The 20,193-nt window shown below is 43.0% G+C and overlaps 1 protein-coding gene across 1 annotated transcript in view; it reads right to left on the bottom strand.

Annotated features, from left to right (window-relative positions):
* dcbld2 (discoidin, CUB and LCCL domain containing 2) overlaps nucleotides 1–14,693 on the bottom strand; it is a 31,693-nt gene extending 17,000 nt beyond the window's left edge. Inside the window, exons 1-3 of the mRNA XM_039007167.1 lie at nucleotides 14,345–14,693; nucleotides 6,197–6,421; nucleotides 5,796–5,933 (exon numbers count right to left, since the gene is read on the bottom strand). Of these exons, the coding sequence (XP_038863095.1) occupies nucleotides 5,796–5,933; nucleotides 6,197–6,421; nucleotides 14,345–14,447 (466 nt within the window). The 5' untranslated portion in view covers nucleotides 14,448–14,693. The remainder of the gene's footprint in view (nucleotides 1–5,795; nucleotides 5,934–6,196; nucleotides 6,422–14,344) is intronic.
* Between the last annotated feature and the right edge of the window lie 5,500 nt (nucleotides 14,694–20,193).

The raw sequence follows: 20,193 nt of genomic DNA, 5'->3' as shown, positions 1-20,193 counted from the left end.
AAACTATTTTAATTCTAGGTTGTAAGGCAACAAAATAGGAAAAATTCCAAGGAGGGTAAATACTTTGGCAAGCCAATGTAGCTCCATTGCCTCGTACACCTGCACATCAACTCAGTACTGCTACCCCGTGTATATACTGTAACCACGTTATCCTTACTCTTTGTGCATTTATTCCTTGTGTTATTCTTTTTCTATTATTTTTCAAATTTTCTCTCTGCATTGTTGGGAAGGGCCCTTAAGTAAGCATTTCACTGTTACAAGGCACTTGACAAATATACTTTGATTTAGAGCAGAGTGGCTGTTCAAACTGCTAACCACCATCCCATCACAAACACACACCCCTCCCCCTCTAAAAACAGATGAGTCCCTTTCTTGATTCAAATCAAATCAAATGTTATTTGTCACATGTGTCGAATACAACAGGTGTAGTAGACCTTACAGTGAAATGCTTATTTACAAGCCCTTAACCAACAATGTAGTTTTAAGAAAATACATTTAAAAAAGTAAGAGATAAAAGTAACAAATAATTAAAGAGCAGCAGTAAAATATCAATAGCGGGGCTATATACAGGGGGAACCGGTACAGAGTCAAATGATATATATTTTTGCTTTGCTTGCCTTTCCTATACTGGTGATCCAGCACGCAGGCCCAGAAGTTGTCAAGGCACGAACAGACCCGTAGGTTTGTCAAGCATCTGCCGGACTAAAATGTAGATGGGTGGGTGTTACACCGGAACTAGTACACTACAACTGGGGTGTATGGGGACATCATTAAGTGTGACACAAGATGTACCATGTATGAAACGATAATGGCGAGGTAAACATTGGACATCTACACCGGCAGTAACGTTGTCAGACTCCCTTATTTCGCCCACGCACCTCTGAACAAAGTGCCGCCCATAATTTGCAAACCGAGTGAAAACTGCAAACCGATTCTACATGTAAAAGCGGTTGAAAATGACTTCCGTCAGTCGGTTGGTCGCTTAGATGGCTATTCTATGTAGATAGGCTTGGCCTGCCCTGCTAGGTGGCTCTGCTAAACCAAGAGGATGATGAGTAGGCCAGGTCTACATTAGCTCAGTACTGCCTGTATACTGGAGCTCACAGTGATGTTATCTCAATATAACACTCTCTAACGTGTGAATGAGCAATAACAAACAAATCTGTCATTCACCCCATCTCTTTCTCTCTCTTCAGTAATTTGATATCCTTCTTTCAGAGTATGCGAATAAAAATAAAAAACTTGGGCAGGATCAATCTCCAACCCCCCTCCCCCTCTTCTTTGTCTCTTCAATTAAAATGGACTCCTCCCTTCTCCTACCTTTCTCTCTCTCTCCCTGATCTCCATCACCCTGCTTCCCCTCACCCTGCTTCCCTCTTTAGTCTCCTCCATCTTCCTTTCCTGTCAATCCACTCTCTCTCGATCTCATCTGTCTCTTCCCTCCCCACAGTACTCCAGGGAGACTGGTGATGTAGACAGACTCCTGACACAACAGAAGTGTGATCACACACGCTGGACCTGCACTGCCCTAATGGCTCTCAGTACACACACACACACACACACACACACACACACACACACACACACACACACACACACACACACACACACACACACACACACACACACACACACACACACACACACACACACACACACACACACACAGGCTCTTCTAGTCTGCAGAGAAGTACAGCTCTTTGGAGTGATGTGTGACAAAGCCCAGGCACACAGAGACATGGTAGGATTAATCTAAGGCCCAGACACACAGAGACAAGGTAGGATTAATCTAAGGCCCAGACACACAGAGACAAGGTAGGATTCATCTAAGGGTTCTGGATCAAATCAAAATCAAATGTTATTTGTCACATGTGCTGAATACAACAGGTGAAATGCTTACTAAAAATCCCTTTTAACTCTATTTTCTTTAAACTGCATTGTTGGTTAAGACAATATTTACTAAATAAACTAAAGATAAAAAAATTATAAAAAGTAACAAAATAAAAAAACAATAATGAGCACAGGGGGTACCGGTAACCAGGCAATACGCGGGGATCCATGTTAGTTGAGCGGGGTCAATGCAAATAGTCCAGGTGGCCATGTGATTAATTGTTCAGTAGTCTTATGGCTTGGCGGTATAACCTGTTAAGGAGCCTTTTGGACGTAGATTTGGTGCTTCGGCACCACTTGCTGTGCGGTAGCAGAGAAAACAGGAGTCTTTGCCAATTTTGTGGGCCTTCCTCTGACACCGCCTAGTATATAGGTCCCAGTATGTAGGTCTAACGCACTACCCCCTGTAGCGCCTTACAGTCGAATGCAGAGCAGTTGCCATACCAGGCGGTGATGCAAGCGGTCAGGACGCTTTCGATGGTGCAGCTGTATATCTTTTTGAGGATCTGGGGACCAATGAAAAAAAAATTCAGTCTCCTAAAGGGGAAAAGGCGTTGTCGTGCCCTCTTCATGACTTTGTTGGTGTGTTTGGACCATTATAGTTTGTTGGTGATGTGGACACACACACACACACTATTCCTGACACTCTCACTGTAATGCACACACACTGTTAGAACTGTGCAACACAAACAGAGAGATAAGAAAGTGCTCTGCACAGAATGGTACAAAGCTCTAGAACTACAACAGCAGTGCACAAGTTATGTCTAGTGTGTATATGTGCATGTGTGCGTGTCTGTTCAGAGGTGAGTTAACAACACAACCCATCATTAAGGCTGTGATACCATCCGATTGAGCTTGTAGATAAGGCGACTTTTAAAGGCAATGTTACCGCGTTCGCAGGAGATTGCATTCAAGGTAACAATACCAATGTCAGCACAATTGGAAATTCCCTTTAAATGTCAAGCGTACAGTGCATTCGGAAAGTATTCAGACCACTTTACTTTTTCCACAGTTTGTTACATTACAGCCTTATTCTAAAACTGATTAAATCGTTTTTTTTTCCTTCTCATCAATCTACACACAATACCCCATAAGGACAAAGCAGATTAATAATAAAAAATCGAATAAAAACACATCTACAGTTTTCAGACCCTTTACTCAGTACTTTGTTGAAGCACCTTTGACAGCAATTACAGCCTCGAGTCTTCTTGGGTGTGATGCTACAAGATTGGCACACCTCTATTTGGGGTGTTTCTCCCATTCTTCTCTGCAGATCCTCTCAAGCTCTGTCAGGTTAGATGGGGAGCGTTGCTGCACAGCTATTTTCAGGTCTCTCCAGAGATGTTCAATCGGGTTCAAGTCCGGGCTCTGGCTGGGCCACTCAAGGACATTCAGAGACTTGTCCCGAAGCCACTCCTGCGTTGTCTTGGCTATGTGCTTAGGGTTGTTGTCCTGTTGGAAGGTAACCCTTCTCCCCCAGTCTGAGGTCCTGAGCGCTCTGGAGCGGGTTTTCATCAACGATCTCTCTGTACTTTGCCTCAATCCTGACTAGTCTCCAAGTCCCTGACACTGTAAAACATCCCCATGATGCTGCATTCTTCACCGTAGGGATGGTGCAAGGTTTCCTTCAGACGTGACGCTTGGCATTCAGGCCAAAGAGTTCCATATTGGTTTCATCAGACCAGAGAATCTTGTTTCTCATGGTCTGAGAGTCTTTAGGTGTCTTTTGGCAAACTCAAAGAGGGCTGTCATGTGCCTTTTACTGAGGAGTAGCTTCCGTTTGGCCACTCTACCATAAAGGCCTGATTGGTAGAGTGCTGCAGAGATGGTTGTCCTTCTGGAAGGTTATCCAATCTCCACAGAGGAACTCTAGAGCTCTGTCAGAGTGACAATCAGGTTATTGGTCACCTCCCTGATCAAGGCCCTTCTGCCCCGATTGCTAAGTTTGGCTGGGCAGCCAGCTCTAGGAAGAGTCTTGGTGGTTCCAAACTTCTTCCATTTAAGAATGATAGAGGCCACTGGTACCCTTCCCCAGATCTGTGCCTCGACACAATCCTGTCTGAGCTCTACAGACAATTCCTTCGACCTCACGGCTTGGTTTTTGCTCTGACATGCACTGTCAACTGTGGGACCTTATGTAGACAGGTGTGTGCCTTTCCAAATGATGTCCAATCAATTAAATTGACCACAGGTGGACTCCAATCAAGTTGTAGAATCATCTCAAGGATAACCAATGGAAACAGGATGCATCTGAGCTCAATTTTGAGTCTCATAGCAAAGGGTCTGAATACTTATGTAAATAAGGTATGTGATGAAAAATGTTGGTGCTTTTTCATCCATACATTTCTGTGTTCTCCGTTTGTGCTTTTCTATAAACCAATGTGTGTTCATGCAAATGACTGATTGAACGAATCCTCACTATCAGTGTCTACAATTTGGCAGTACGCCCAGAACCTTGTTTAGGGAAAGGGATATCTCAGTTTCAAGGTGTCAGTTTAGAGAGAAGCCCTGTGAGGTATTGGTCTGTCACGTGCATGACCCAGTATTGGTCGGTCACTTGAATGAAGCAAACGTTAATGATTAATTAATTATGAATAAGCTAAATCATGCAAATATGACTTGTCTGCAGTATATAGAAGAACTAAACAGGACTGTCTCGTTAGAGCTCCTGACAGACAGACGTTCACTAAGTTGGTTGGAACCTCTCCAGTACGCTGACAATAAACAATGATTCATTTAAGATTGACTTTGAGTGTCATGCTGTAAGAATTTCCACAACAGGTATTTCTGTTTTTGATTTTGTATAAATTTGCCAACATTTCTAACAACCTATTTTCACTTTGTCATTATAGGGTAGTGTGTGTAGATTGTTGAGGACATTTTTTTATTTAATCAATTTTAGAGCGAGGCGTAACGTAACAAAATGTGGCAAAGGTCAAGGGGTCTGAATACTTTCCAAAGGCACTGTAGCCTCCCTGTCCTTCCATCTGCCCTCTACCGAAACTATCCAGGAACTTCCTTCTCTATTCACCTCCTCATCTCTCACTATGCCACATCTTTACCTTCTCTCTGTTAGTCACACACACACACTCACAAAGACACACGCAATGCTCACACACACACACGATGCTCACACAGAATTTAAACACACACATGTTGATTTATTATCCTTGTGAGGACCAAACAATTGATTTCCATTCAACATCCTATTTTCCCTAAACCTAACCCTTAACCTAAGCTCAACTCCTAACCCTAATTGTAACCCTAACGCCTATGCCTAAAATAGCCCTGTACCTTGTAGGGACTGGCGAAATGTCACCACATGTCTGAATGTTCCTTATTTTACTATCCTTATAAGGACTTCTGGTCCTCACAAGGATAGTAAAACCAAAAATGCAGTAACACACGCACAGCTATATGTAGAGGTAAATGCCAGCCAGCTGTATTACAATCCATGTTACAGCAGATCACTTCCCTCACGTCTCCCTGTAACTGAATTCACTCCATATATCTCCCACTCACTGACAGAAGGTGAGCAGCAGGAGACACCACTTACAGATGCCAGTCACTGTAATAGACGTAAAATAGTTATTTCTCCAGTAAGGAAGAGGTGGAAGGATGAAAAGGAAGAGAGTAGAGGAGTAAAGGGAAAAGAGACGGAGAAGAGAAGCATCTTTAATATGACTCACATGAGACCCCTAATCATGCAAACACATACACACACACTGTTACCTAGGCAACTCTCTTAGTCATGGGGGCACAATGTTACTGTAAAACAATCTATTGTGATCTCAACTAAGAGTCAACACAGCCTATGATTGGGCCCTTAGTGACATTGTCATATCTGAAAGTTTGGACACCAGCAGCAGCTCAGAACCTGCCCCCTAACTTTTAACCCCTGGTACCTGTGTGTTCTGTGGTGGAGTAGGCCAGGGAGAAGCCCCGCCCACTTTGGTGGGTCCCACTCATGAACTGGACGGTGACCTGGTTCCCACTGGACAGGATGAGATCAGGAACATTCAGGCCCAGACCACAGAACTTCACTAGAGGAGGAGAGGGTCAGTTCAATAGCATAGAACTCACTAGTTCCATGATCCTACCTTGGCAGTACAACTTCATCTTGTACTCTGAACTAGAGGTTATTATCTACATTCATACAGTGGTACAGACAGTGTTATTCTATTGATATGTCTGTCATATACTGTGCATAATCAATGGCAATCACTATATGACAGTGTCAGTATATTTCATACCCCTTCCCCTTCCTGATGATCTCCCTCCCTCCTTCCCCATTTCCCTCTCTCACCTATCTGGGTCCTATGAGGTCCTATACCATCGTAGATCCTGAGGTAGTTGACCTGACAGTTGTTTTCCTCTATGTCCAGGTCAGCGAAGCGGAAGTGGAGCCTCCGGCCCTGCGGCACACTGATCTCCCACTCACACACCGTGTGGTTAGGGTACGTACCGGGGTAACCCAGAGACGACAGGCTCCCACTGCAAGGGCCCAAAACACTGAGGCCACAGCCATCGCCTGCAGGGACACACATACACACAATGAGTGATGGCTGGACACGTATACATACATCACAGGAGGCTGGTGAGGGGAAGACGGCTCATAACGATGGCTGAAATGGAATGAATGGAACGGTATCAAGCAACTAAGTGTTGTATGTGTTTGATACCATTCCATTAACCTGTTTGGGCTGCAGGGGCAGTATTGAGTAGCCGGATAAAAGGTGCCCATTTCAAACGACCTCGTACTCAATTCTTGCTCGTACAATATGCATATTATTATTACTATTGGATAGAAAACACTCTCTAGTTTCTAAAACCATTTGAATTATATCTGTGAGTAAAACAGAACTCCTTTTGCAGCAAACTTCCTGACAGGAAGTGGAAAATCTGAAATCGATGCTCTCTTCTAGGGCCTGCCTATTAAAGTCCTTGATATTTATTCGTTTAAATGCACTTCATACGTCTTCCACTAGATGTCGATAAGCAGTGAGAGAAGAAATGGAGTGTGTAACTTGATCTGGGCTCGCATAAATGCTCTTTGTATGACGTGTCACCAGTTTCCTGTTTTCTGGAGAGCGCGTCAAGGGACCTGGATTTGCCTTCTGATAAGCTGTCGTTATGGACGACTAATATCTCCGGCTTTGATTTTATTTGATACATGTGACAATATCATCTTAAAGTATGTTTTTTCAATATAGTTTAATCAGATTATTGAAATTTTTTCGGGAGTTTTGCCGTGTTCCGTTCTCTTCCGTTTGTTGACATGGAGAGATTCGCGCCACTTGGCAAGTGTGCTTGCTAAATCGAGAGGGAAAAAGGCCGTTCTAAATCCAAACAACGATTGTTCCCGACAAAGGACCCCTTGTACAACATTCTGATGAAAGATCAGCAAAAGTAGGACCCATTTTATGATGCTATTTCATATATCTGTCGTACATGTTGTGCTAGTCGTTTGCGCCCAGCTTTTGGGTACTCTCTCGCTATACCTAAGCTGGATGTCGTAATGAAGTTATTTTTAGAATTCTAACACGGCGATTGCATTAAGAACTAGTGTATCTATCATTTCCTATACAACATGTATTTTTTAGTTATGTTTATGAATAGTTATTTGGTCAGAATATGTGTGTCAGAAAAAGTGTCAGAAAAATATCCGGACGTTGTGGGAAAAAGATGCTACGTTAGCACAATGTATAACCACTGATTTCAGCTCTAAATATGCACATTTTCGAACAAAACATAAGTGTATGTATAACCTGATGTTATAGGACTGTCATCTGATGAAGCTTATCAAGGTTAGTCAAAAATTATATATCTTTTGCTGGTTTGTTACGATCGCTAACTTTTGCTACTGGGGAATGGCTTGTGTTTCTGGCTATTGTGGTAAGCTAATATAACGCTATATTGTGTTTTCGCTGTAAAACACTTAAGAAATCGGAAACATTGGCTGGATTCACAAGATGCTTGTCTTTCATTTGCTGTACACTATGTATTTTTCAGAAATGTTTTATGATGAGTATTTAGGTATTTGACGTTGGTGTCTAATTATTCTGGCTGCTTTCGGTGCAATTTCTGATTGTAGCTGCAATGTAAACTATGATTTATACCTGAAATATGCACATTTTTCGAACAAAACAGATTTATTGAATAACATGTTATAAGACTGTCATCTGATGAAGTTGTTTGTTGGTTAGTTTGGTTGGTTCTTGGTTAGTTAGGTTGGCTTTGTGCATGCTACCTGTGCTGTGAAAAATGTCTGTCCTTTTTTGTATTAGGTGGTGAGCTAACATAAATATACGTGCTGTTTTCGCTGTAATTTTTTTTTTAAATCGGACATGTTGGCTGGATTCACAAGATGTGTACCTTTCATTTGCTGTATTGGACTTGTTAATGTGTGAAAGTTAAATATTTCTAAAAAATATATTTTGAATTTCGCGCCCTGCACTTGAAGTGGCTGTTGTCATATTGTGGCCGGCCTCGGGCTTGCAGCCAGAAGAAGTTAACTCTGTTCCAGCCATTAGTATGAGCCATCCTCCCACATTAAGGTTCTACCAGCCGCATGTGACATATAATTGAAGTCGGAAGTTTACATACACTTAGGTTGGAGTCATTAAAACTCGTTTTTCAAAAAATCCACACATTTCTTGTTAACAAACTATAGTTTTGGTAAGTCGATTAGGACATCTACTTTGTGCATGACACAAGTAATTTTTCCAACAATTGTTTACAGACACATTATTTCACTTATAATTCACTGTATCACAATTCCAGTGGGTCAGAAGTTTACATACACTAAGTTGACTGTGCCTTTAAACAGCTTGGAAAATTCCAGAAAATTATGTCATGGCTTTAGACGCTTCTGATAGGCTAATTGACATAATTTGTGTCAATTGGAGTTGTACCTGTGGATGTAATTCAATGCCTACCTTCAAACTCAGAGCCTCTTTACTTGACATCATGTGAAAATCAAAAGAAATCAGCCAAGACCTCAGAACAAAAATGTGTAGACCTCCACAAGTCTGGTTTGTACTTGGGAGCAATTCCCAAAAGCCTGAAGGTACCACGTTCATCTGTACAAACAATAGTACGCAAGTATAAACACCATGGGACCACGCAGCCGTCATACCGCTCAGGAAGGAGACGCGTTCTGTCTCGTAGAGATGAATGTACTTTGGTGTGAAAAGTGCAAATCAATCCCAGAACAACAGCAAAGGACCTTGTGAAGATGTTGGAGGAAACGGGTACAAAAGTATCTATATCCACACAGTAAAACGAGTCCTGTATCGACATAACCCGAAAGGCCGCTCAGCAAGGAAGAAGCCACTGCTCCAAAACCGCCATAAAAAAGCCAGACTACGGTTTGCAACTGCACATGGGGACAAGGATCACACTTTTTGGAGAAATATCCTCTGGTCTGATGAAACAAAAATAGAACTGTTTGGCCATAATGACTATCGTTATGTTTGGAGGAAAAAGGGGGACGCATACAAGCCAAAGAACACCAACCCAACTGTGAAGCACGGGGGTAGCAGCATCATGTTGTGGGGGTGCTTTGACGCAGGAGGGACTGGTGCACTTCACAAAATATATGGCATCATGAGGCAGGAAAATTACGTGGGTATTTTGAAGCAACATCTCAAGACATCAGTCAGGAAGTTAAAGCTTGGTCGCAAATGGGTCTTCCAAATGGACAATGACCCCAAGCATACTTCCAAAGTTGTGGCAAAATGGCTTAAGGACGACAAAGTCAAGGTATTGGAGTGGCCAACACAAAGCCCTGACCTCAATCCCATAGAAAAATTGTGGGCAGAACTGAAAAAGCGTGTGCGAGCAAGGAGTCCTACAAATCTGACTCAGTTACACCAGCTCTGTCAGGAGGAATGGGCAAAACTTCACCCAACTTATTGTGGGAAGCTTTTGGAAGGCTACCCAAAACATTTGACCCAAGTTAAAGAATTTAAAAGGCAATGCTACCAAAATACTAATTGAGTGTATGTAAACTTCTGACCCACTGGGAATGTGATGAAAGAAATAAAAGCTGAAATAAAGAATTCTCTCTACTATTATTCTGACATTTCACATTCTTAAAATAAAGTGGTGATCCTAACGGACATAAGACTGGGAATTGTTACTAGGATTAAATGTCAGGAATTGTGAAAAACTGAGTTTAAATGTATTTGGCTAAGGTGTATGTAAACTTCTGACTTCAACTGTACATGTATCTATCCACACATAATGGGTGAATGTAGCCTATATGCACATAAGGGTTGTGTTACACAAATACTGTACACACACATTATGGGTAACTGTCGAACTGGAGATATCAGTGGGATAGACGTAGACATGTTCAGACTTTGAACAGTGGACAGGAGAGAATGAGGGGTAAGGATTTCACCATCACTGTTTAGTTATCGGGATACCAACAGAGTTCTGCGGACAAATCTACTGCAGCTGACTTTGGCCAACCGGAACCCTGTTCTTTGGCTTTACCTTTAACCCGGTCCTATATTGTACCAGTCAGAGGACTTATCCGAAATCCCAATCCCTTGACCAGGTAGGTGTTGCCATATGGCATACACTTCCTTTAATCCATTTAAAGTCAAGCTGGAGTCTGTCACATTTTGCTACACTTTACAGGTCTGCAACCATTGAGGGGTTAGGAGCTATATTGTAATGGGCTAGGGTTAATGAGCTATAGGGGAACAGTCTAGGGTTAATGAGCTATAGGGGAACAGTCTAGGGTTAATGAGCTATAGGGGAACAGTCTAGGGTTAATGAGCTATAGGGGAACAGTCTAGGGTTAATGAGCTATAGGGGAACAGTCTAGGGTTAATGAGCTATAGGGGAACATGCTAGGGGTTAATGAGCTATAGGGGAACAGGCTAGGAGCTATAGGGGAACAGGCTAGGGGTTAGGAGCTATAGGGGAACAGGCTAGGGGTTAGGAGCTATAGGGGAACAGGCTAGGGGTTAGGAGCTATAGGGGAACAAGCTAGGGGTTAATGAGCTATCGGGGAACAGGCTGTGGGTTAGGAGTTATAGGGGAACAGGCTAGGGGATAGGAGAAGTAGGGGTACAGGCTAGGGTTGATGAGCTACAAGGGAACAGGTTAGGGGTTAGGAGCTATAGGGGAACAGGCTAGGGGTTAATGAGCAATAGGGGGAACAGGCGATGGGTTAATGAGCTATAGGGGAAAGGGTTAATGAGCTATAGGGGAACAGGCTATAGTTAATGAGCTATAGGGGAACAGGCTAGGGTTAATGAGCAATAGGGGAACAGGCGATGGGTTAATGAGCTATAGGGGAAAGGGTTAATGAGCTATAGGGGAACAGGCTAGAGTTAATGAGCTATAGGGGAACAGGCTAGAGTTAATGAGCTATAGGGGAACAGGCTAGGGTTAATGCGCAATAGGGGGAACAGGCGATGGGTTAATGAGCTATAGGGGAAAGGGTTAATGAGCTATAGGGGAACAGGCTATAGTTAATGAGCTATAGGGGAACAGGCTAGGGTTAATGAGCAATAGGGGAACAGGCGATGGGTTAATGAGCTATAGGGGAAAGGGTTAATGAGCTATAGGGGAACAGGCTAGAGTTAATGAGCTATAGGGGAACAGGCTAGAGTTAATGAGCTATAGGGGAACAGGCTAGGGTTAATGAGCAATAGGGGAACAGGCTAGGTTAATGAGCTATAGGGGAACAGGCTAGAGTTAATGAGCTATAGGGGAACAGGCTAGGGTTAATTAGCTATAGGGGAACAGGCTAGGGTTAATGAGCTATAGGGGAACAGGCTAGGGTTAATGAGCTATAGGGGAACAGGCTAGGATTAATGAGCTATAGGGGGAACAGGCTATGGGTGAGGAGATATAGGGGTACAGGCTAGGGTTAATGAGCTATAGGGGAACAGGTTAGGGGTTAGGAGCTATAGGGGTCAGGCTAGGGTTAATGAGCTATAGGGGGAACAGGCTATGGGTGAGGAGATATAGGGGTACAGGCTAGGGTTAATGAGCTATAGGGGAACAGGTTAGGGATTAGGAGCTATGGGGGAACAGGTTAGGGGTTAGGAGCTATAGGGGAACAGGTTAGGGGTTAGGAGCTATAGGGGAACAGGTTAGGGGTTAGGAGCTATAGGCGAACAGGTTAGGGGTTAGGAGCTATAGGGGAACAGGTTAGGAGCTATATGGGAACAGGTTAGGGGTTAGGAGCTATAGGGGTCAGGCTAGGGTTAATGAGCTATACGGGAACAGGCTATGGGTTAGGAGCTATAGGGGAACAGGTTAGGGGTTAATGAGCAATAGGGGGAACAGGCGATGGGTTAATGAGCTACAAGGGAACAGATTAGGGGTTAGGAGCTATAGGGGAACAGGCTAGGGGTTAATGAGCAATAGGGGGAACAGGCGATGGGTTAATGAGCTATGGGGGAAAGGGTTAATGAGCTATAGGGGAACAGGCTAGGGTTAACGAGCTATAGGGGAACAGGCTAGGGTTAACGAGCTATAGGGGAACAGGCTAGGGTTAACGAGCTATAGGGGAACAGGGTTAATGAGCAATAGGGGAACAGACTAGGTTTAATGAGCTATAGGGGAACAGGCTAGAGTTAATGAGCTATAGGGGAACAGGCTAGGGTTAATGAGCTATAGGGGAACAGGCTAGGGTTAATGAGCTACAGGGAAACAGGCTAGGCTTAATGAGCTATAGGGGAATGGGTTAGGGGTTATGAGCTATAGCGGTACAGGCTAGGATTAATGAGCTATAGGGGGAACAGGCTATGGGTGAGGAGATATAGGGGTACAGGCTAGGGTTAATGAGCTATAGGGGAACAGGCTAGGGTTAATGAGTTATAGGGGAACAGGCTAGGGTTAATGAGTTATAGGGGAACAGGCTAGGGTTAATGAGTTACAGGGGAACAGGCTAGGGTTAATGAGTTATAGGGGAACAGGCTAGGGTTAATGAGTTATAGGGGAACAGGCTAGGGTTAATGAGTTATAGGGGAACAGGCTAGGGTTAATGAGTTATAGGGGAACAGGCTAGGGTTAATGAGTTATAGGGGAACAGGGTTAACGAGCTGTAGGGGAACAGGCTATGGGTGAGGAGATATAGGGGAACAGGCTGGGGTTAATGAGTTATAGGGGAACAGGCTAGGGTTAATGAGTTATAGGGGAACAGGCTAGGGTTAATGAGCTATAGGGGAACAGGCTAGGTTTAATGAGCTATAGGGGAACGGGCTAGGTTTAATGAGCTATAGGGGAACAGGTCAGGGGTTAGGAGCTATGGGGGAACAGGTTAGGGGTTAGAAGCTATAGGGGAACAGGTCAGGGGTTAGGAGCTATAGGGGAACAGGTTAGGGGTTAGGAGCTATAGGGGAACAGGTTAGGGGTTAGGAGCTATAGGGGAACAGGTTAGGGGTTAGGAGCTATAGGGGAACAGGTTAGAAGCTATATGGGAACAGGTTAGGGGTTAGGAGCTATAGGGGGACAGGCTAGTGTTAATAAGCTATAGGAAAACAGGCTAGGAGCTATAGGGGAACATGCTAGGGTAAATGAGCTATAGGGGAACAGGCTAGGAGCTATAGGGGGACAGGCTATGGTTAATAAGCTATAGGGGAATGGGCTATGGATTTTTTGGGGACCACGTTAACAGTGGACAGTCATACATTATGGCGGCCTGGCTGGTGTTATGTAACATCACTGACACTGGCTGGACATTAGCCAGATGAACTGGACAAAAACACAGTGACCTCCCCATCCCCTGGACTTCGAGAGAAGCAGCTTTCGGGTCCGTTTACACCAACACTAACCAAACACTGTACTCAACCACCAACGTTTCCAAACGCTCAAAACCCGTTTCCAACCGTGCAAGTGTCAATTGGAGAAGTGTAATACGTTTCTAAACCACGTGCACATTAACCTAGTTCGCTGGATTAAGATTTGTTAACTAGTTACTACCTGTAATGCCACGATAAATTGATATGAGGTTGTTTACCCCCTTCTACCACTTCAACCCCTTGGCAAAATTCTACCAAATTGTGATATCGCTGTCTCTTTCATTACCTGAAATCCTGCCCACAAATGACTAGTGTTTATTTTGCACTGTCTACCCTTTATATATAGGCTGTGGGCTACACTTCAATAACCCATTTCAATGATTAACAAACTACTTGGAGAAAAGAGGAACTTTTCCAGTCTGTGATTCTGGCTACATATTTTGGATAGGGGAGAGAACGAGCCATGTAAGGTAGGCCATCTGGCGATATAGTCTCTGTTTTGCTCCCCTTGCTGAGGACAACAAAATAATCGCTGCCGTTTGACTATCGAGTGCAACCGAGTAGCCAAACGTCATTTGACCACTGCGTCATAACGACGTATAGCTAGTAACAGACTATATGTATCGAGTTTGTAACACTTTTATTACACTTGGTTGCATTGAGTGGCACCGACCGACACCAACCTTGCTGCGCTCGACTGCTTCTGGCGGTGAGGATGATGACAGTCGACAAGAAGAAAAGCCTGGTCCCTGTCGGTCCCCTGCCCACCATTACCGCTCTGCCCATAGCAGCCTGCAGTCTGAATGCATAATGCACGCTTTCACACCGGTGAACTCCAAGTTTAGTCCATACAAGCAGTTTAAAACGCCGCTTCCCAAAACCTCCGTCTTCCGTCAAATTAACCCTTGCTTCCTTCCGCGCTCTGAAACCTCCGACACTCTCCACTCTCTCTGAAATCACTGCGCGGTCGCGTTCAGCTTCGTTTCCACAACTGAATCTGAAGAAACATTATCCAATCGGCTGTGGAACGACTTCCTCCACTTCCGCCCCTCCTCCCACATTGCAATAGGATTCAGTAGGAATCCCCTAGTCCACCAAGTGGTGTGATGGAATAAAAAATAAACCGTGACTTTCCCCTGCGCTCCTGTGAGCAGCCTGTAACGAGTTTCCCCCGTTGGACATGATAGGCAGGGCCGGATCTAGCATTTTGGGGGCACTAAGCAAGATTTGTTTTCCCTCCACCCCGAGGAAAATAACATTTTGTGGCCCCCCTCTTGAGAGCTGAGATAACATTTTAAGTTAATTTCCTGCAAATCTACAAATTTTTCCATGTATGTACACAGCAAAATGGCCAGTGTTCATTTTTCAGTGTAACATGTTTTGTGTTGATTCAGGATTCACTCTGTTAGAGTGAAATTAACACTTAGTGATGTAAAATAACCCCAGTGTTGTTAATAACCAGAAATGATTTACACTGTGGAGAGTCACATCAAAACCACACCCATCATTATCATATTTTCCAGCATGCTATTTATTTAACTAAGTCAGTTACAGTTCTCAATTGCTTAGAGAATTCCTGGAACAACTCACCATTTTCTCAAATCTTCACACACAATTTTAAAAACTCACACCTAATGGTACAAACAGCTAACTTCTGTGTCCCAATTCAGACTTTGCCCTCAGACAACACACACAAGCTGTCAAAAACACCGACTACATGACTGTTTGCTACACACTGAAGGGATTAATTCAAAACACTGCTACCAAAATCTTTAGAATAAGATTTCAGATAAATAACTTGGAACTTTGTAAAATCACAGCACTGACTATCCAGATAACCCTTTCAGGAACACCCTGGCGAGAGAAATTCAAAACAGTACTGTAATAAATACCTTACATTAGTGGATAAGGGAATACTACTGTATATGCTGTTTTGGTCAAAAACCTGACCTTTGAAATGTCACACTGACAAAACATGTAAGGAAGAGTCCATGCACAATAGAATACCCATTTTCCAAAAGCTTTATTTCCAAATACAGAAAATGTACAGGTTACTCAGCATCAGTGTTCTCGTCATCTCGTCTCAGGTCTGGGTCAGGCCATAATATCTCATCAACGTCACACATTATGTTTCTACTTGCCAGACAGCGTGGGGAAAATGCCTTAGAAAACCCTGGATAGACTCCACAGACACATCACCACAGGCGTCCACCATTGCCTCCAGGAGGTTTTGCTGTGCGTAGGGGTTGCTGTCATACACTCTCCACCACCATGCTGAGAAAAATTCCTCAATCGGATTCAGAAATGGGGAATATGCTGGCAAAAAAAAGAATGGTGAACCTGGGGTGGTCATTAAACTAGATGCGAACCAGAGGAGACGATGGGAACTCACATTATCCCAAATGACAGCATATTGGGCTTGCTCTGGTTGCCCTGGCTCCCCATCCTGTTGAAGAATGTTATTGTGCAGCTGATCTAGAAATTGAAGGAGTTGTGCCGTATTGTATGGACTCACTTTGACATGGCGGTGGGGGACGCCACGATTGCTGATGGCTGCACATAGGGTGACTTTGCCTCCCCTCTGGCCAGGAACTTGTATGATGGCACGGTGACCAATGATGTTGTGCCCCCTTTTGTTAGGTTGAACCCTGCTTCGTTGATGAAGATGTACTCCTGTGGGTCAGCCATGGCATCCAGTTCAAAGATTCTCTACAGAAGTAAAAACTTTTTTTTTTTTTTACTGTACTACAAATACAGTACTGTAGTGTACTACTGTACTGGAATGAAATATTGTGTACTGCAGTTACTGTAACACATTACTATAAAGTACCGTATTGATATGCTGGAGAGATGGGTCATACTCTACAGATTGTAAAAATTCTGTACAGTATAGCAATTACCTGCACATATTGGAATCGTTGCTCCTTAACTCTGAATTCCTTTCAAAAGGCACACAGTACAGCTGCTTTGTCCTTATGTGGTTCTTTTGAACGATCCGGTCAATGGTGGACATGCTGATGCTGTCAATTCCTTGGAAGACTACCTGGTCTTCAACTATTTGGGTTTGAATTTCCCTCAAACGGATGGCATTATTGGCAATCACCATATTCTCCAGGGCAGTCTCCTGCTCAGCTGTGAGAAGTCTCCACCTACCTCCAATACCTCTCAGTTCTGCAAACATTTTATTTGACCATTACTGACCTATGGTCAGCCATTACTGTAGTTAAAAACTACACTGAGATTCAGTCTATATGCACTACAACATTACATGGATCACAGTAACAACAAGACAAATAACCTGTTTTCCCTTCTGAAAGTATGGACAATGGATGCAACTGTGTAACGGCTTAGGTTGGGTTGTGCTAGCAGTCCAGGTTCTCTCATAGTCCTCCCATATATGAGCACATGATGAACTAGGGTGGCACGGATTTCATCTGAGATTACTTGTCTTTGTTGTTGTTGTTGTTGTTGTCCTCTTTCTCTCTGTTGTCTTGCAACTTCGGCATTGTTAGGATCCATTGTTACAAAGCACATGGACATGACTCTAGGCTCCATTTATTGATCCTGCAATTCTGATTGGGGTGTTAACCATTTTGAGGCTTAGTGTTTGCACCTGGAGAAAGGTGTGCTCTTTGAGTTTAGGTTGTAATGACTTGAGTTAATTATATTGAGAGCATGTGTTTGGTGAAGGAATATATAGTGGAATGAATGATTTATTTGGCCGCTTTTGTGTAAGGTTTTGCAGAAAGAGTTTTGAATATTGAAACGTGTGGACCGTTATGGGAAATCTGTGTGTGTTTTTGGTAATGACACAGTTTTCGTGTGTAAGCAATCGAGAAAAACTGTAAGGACAAATTCTTATTTACAATGACGGCCTACCCCGGCCAAACCCTAACACGTGCGCCGCCCTATGGGATTCCCAATCACGGCCGGTTGTGATACAGCCTGGAATCGAACCAGGGTCTGTAGTGATGCCTCTAGCACTGCGATGCAGACCGCTGCGCCACTATAGAGCCCATGCTATGCAGGTCGTTTTTTAGTATTGTTTTTCATACAGTTGAAGTTGGAAGTTTACATACACTTAGGTTGGAGTCATTAAAACACATTTTTCAACCACTCCACAAATTTCTTGTTAACTAACTATAGTTTTGGCAAACGCCTGAAGGTACCACGTTCATCTGTACAAACAATAGTACGCAAGTATAAACACCATGGGACCATGCAGTCGTCATACCGCTCAGGAAGGAGATGTGTTCTGTCTCCTAGAGATGAACGTATTTTGGTGCGAGAAGTGCAAATCCAACCCTGAACAACAGCAAAGGACCTTGTGAAGATGCTGGAGGAAACAGGTACAAAAGTATCTATGTCCACAGTAAAACGAGTCCTATATCGACATAACCTGAAAAGCCGCTCAACAAGGAAAAATCCACTGCTCCAAAACCGCCATAAAAAAGCCAGACTATGGTTTGCAACTGCACATGGGGACAAAGATCGTACTTTTTGGAGAAATGTCCTCTGGTCTGATGAAACAAAAATAAAACTGTTTGGCCATAATGACCATCATTATGTTTGGAGGGAAAAGGGGGAGTCTTGCAAGCCAAAGAACACCATCCCAACCGTGAAGCACAGGGGTGGCAGCATCATGTTGTGGGGGTGCTTTGCTGCAGGAAGAACGGGTGCACTTCACAAAATAGATGTCATCATCGGGGGGGGGGGGGGGGGATTATGTGGATATATTGAAGCAACATCTCAAGACATCAGTCAGGAAGTTAAAGCTTGGTTGCAAATGGGTCTTCCAAATGGACAATGACCCCAAGCATACTTCCAAAGTTGTGGTAAAATGGCTTAAGGACAACAGTCAAGGTATTGGAGTAGCCATCACAAAGACCTGACCTCAATCCCATAGAAAATTTGTGGGCAGAACTGAAAAAGCATTTGCGAGCAAGGAGGCCTACAAACCTGACTCAGGTACACCAACTCTGTCAGGAGGAATGGGCCAAACTTCACCCAACTTATTGTGGGAAGCTTGTGGAAGGCTACCCAATACTTTTGACCCAAGTTAAACAACTTAAAGGCAATGCTACCAAATACTAATTGAGTGTATGTAAACTTCTGACCCACTGGGAATGTGATGAAATAAATTATTCTCTACTATTATTCTGACATTTCACATTCTTAAAATAAAGTGGTGATCCTTACTGACCAAAAAAACAGGGATTTTTTACTTGGTTTGAATGTCAGAAATTGTGAAAATCTGAGTTTAAATGTATTTGGATAAGGTGTATGTCAACTTCTGACTTCAACTGTATCTGTGTTTTTGCATATGAATTGATTGATTAATATTAAGCTACACAAAGATAAATATCATAAATGTCTCTAAACTTATCCAATCAGCTAGTTAGATTTATTGCACCCATCACATAAATTGTTGTTCCGGTTTAAATGGTATAGGTATTCTCCTTTTCCAGATTTCCTAACCCTGGTAGTCATTCCAAATGCAGGTTGCAGATGAACACACATTCCAACTGTTGGATATCCCAACTCTGTCTGAAAAGGAATTACACATCAACTTTGCCAGCTAGCATAATGTGACTTGCAGGCCTGATCTGGCCTGTCATTTGTAAACCAGGATTTTCCTAACACCATTCTGTTAGGGTAAAACTAGGCCATGAAAGTAAGGTCTTATGATATATGTAATGTATTGTCATAAAGTAACATTTTTAATGATAACATTCACCTAGGTACTCATTTGATGAAAGCCACAGGTCTTTAAAAGGAAAGCATTCAACAACCATGTCTCTGTCACTAACAAATACAGTCATGGGTGGTAACTCTACAATTCACTCGAAAAGAAAAGGTACCATGTGAAATAAGCAAATGAGGCTTTACACCATATAATGTTAAAACGACACCCAAAATCACTTACTGTAACAGTTTTTTTGCATAACATTAATAGGAGTTAACTCTAGATTAACACTAGTTTTCAATTGAAATAACGCTGTGAGTGTTAGTTACCCCACAGTGTTAAATTTGATGGCTAATGCAGTGTTTTACACTGTGAAGTGTTACATTAACACTCTAAATGTATAACACTACAATCAGAGTACTTTATACACTATAGAATGGGACCATATGTTATCTAAGGTAGTGGTAAAACACTGACAAATTTACTGTGCAGAGAAAACTTTGCAGTTTTAAAGCATGTTTTCTGCAGTTCTACACATTTTGCCATGGGGCAGAGAGAAAATGTTGCAATTTTATAACAAATTTCATGCAATTATACTTCTTTTGCCATGGGGCAAAGAGAAAAATGTATCCAGTTTTACAGCACATTTAGTTCAACTCTACCCCTTTTGCCATGTGGTGGAGATAATTATTTTCAGTTTTAAAGTACATTTCCTTCAATTCTAGACATTTTGCCATAACTTATGCAATGTTAATGATATCTGAGTGAGTGTGACAAACAAAATCAATGGGGACTCAATGGAGGTCAGGGCCTCTGGGCACATGCCCTGTGTACCCTGTTGGTAGT

This window comes from Salvelinus namaycush, chromosome 13 (assembly GCF_016432855.1).
Source record: "Salvelinus namaycush isolate Seneca chromosome 13, SaNama_1.0, whole genome shotgun sequence".
NCBI classification, from domain to species: Eukaryota; Metazoa; Chordata; class Actinopteri; order Salmoniformes; family Salmonidae; genus Salvelinus; species Salvelinus namaycush.
This window is presented reverse-complemented; position numbering and strand designations above follow the sequence as displayed.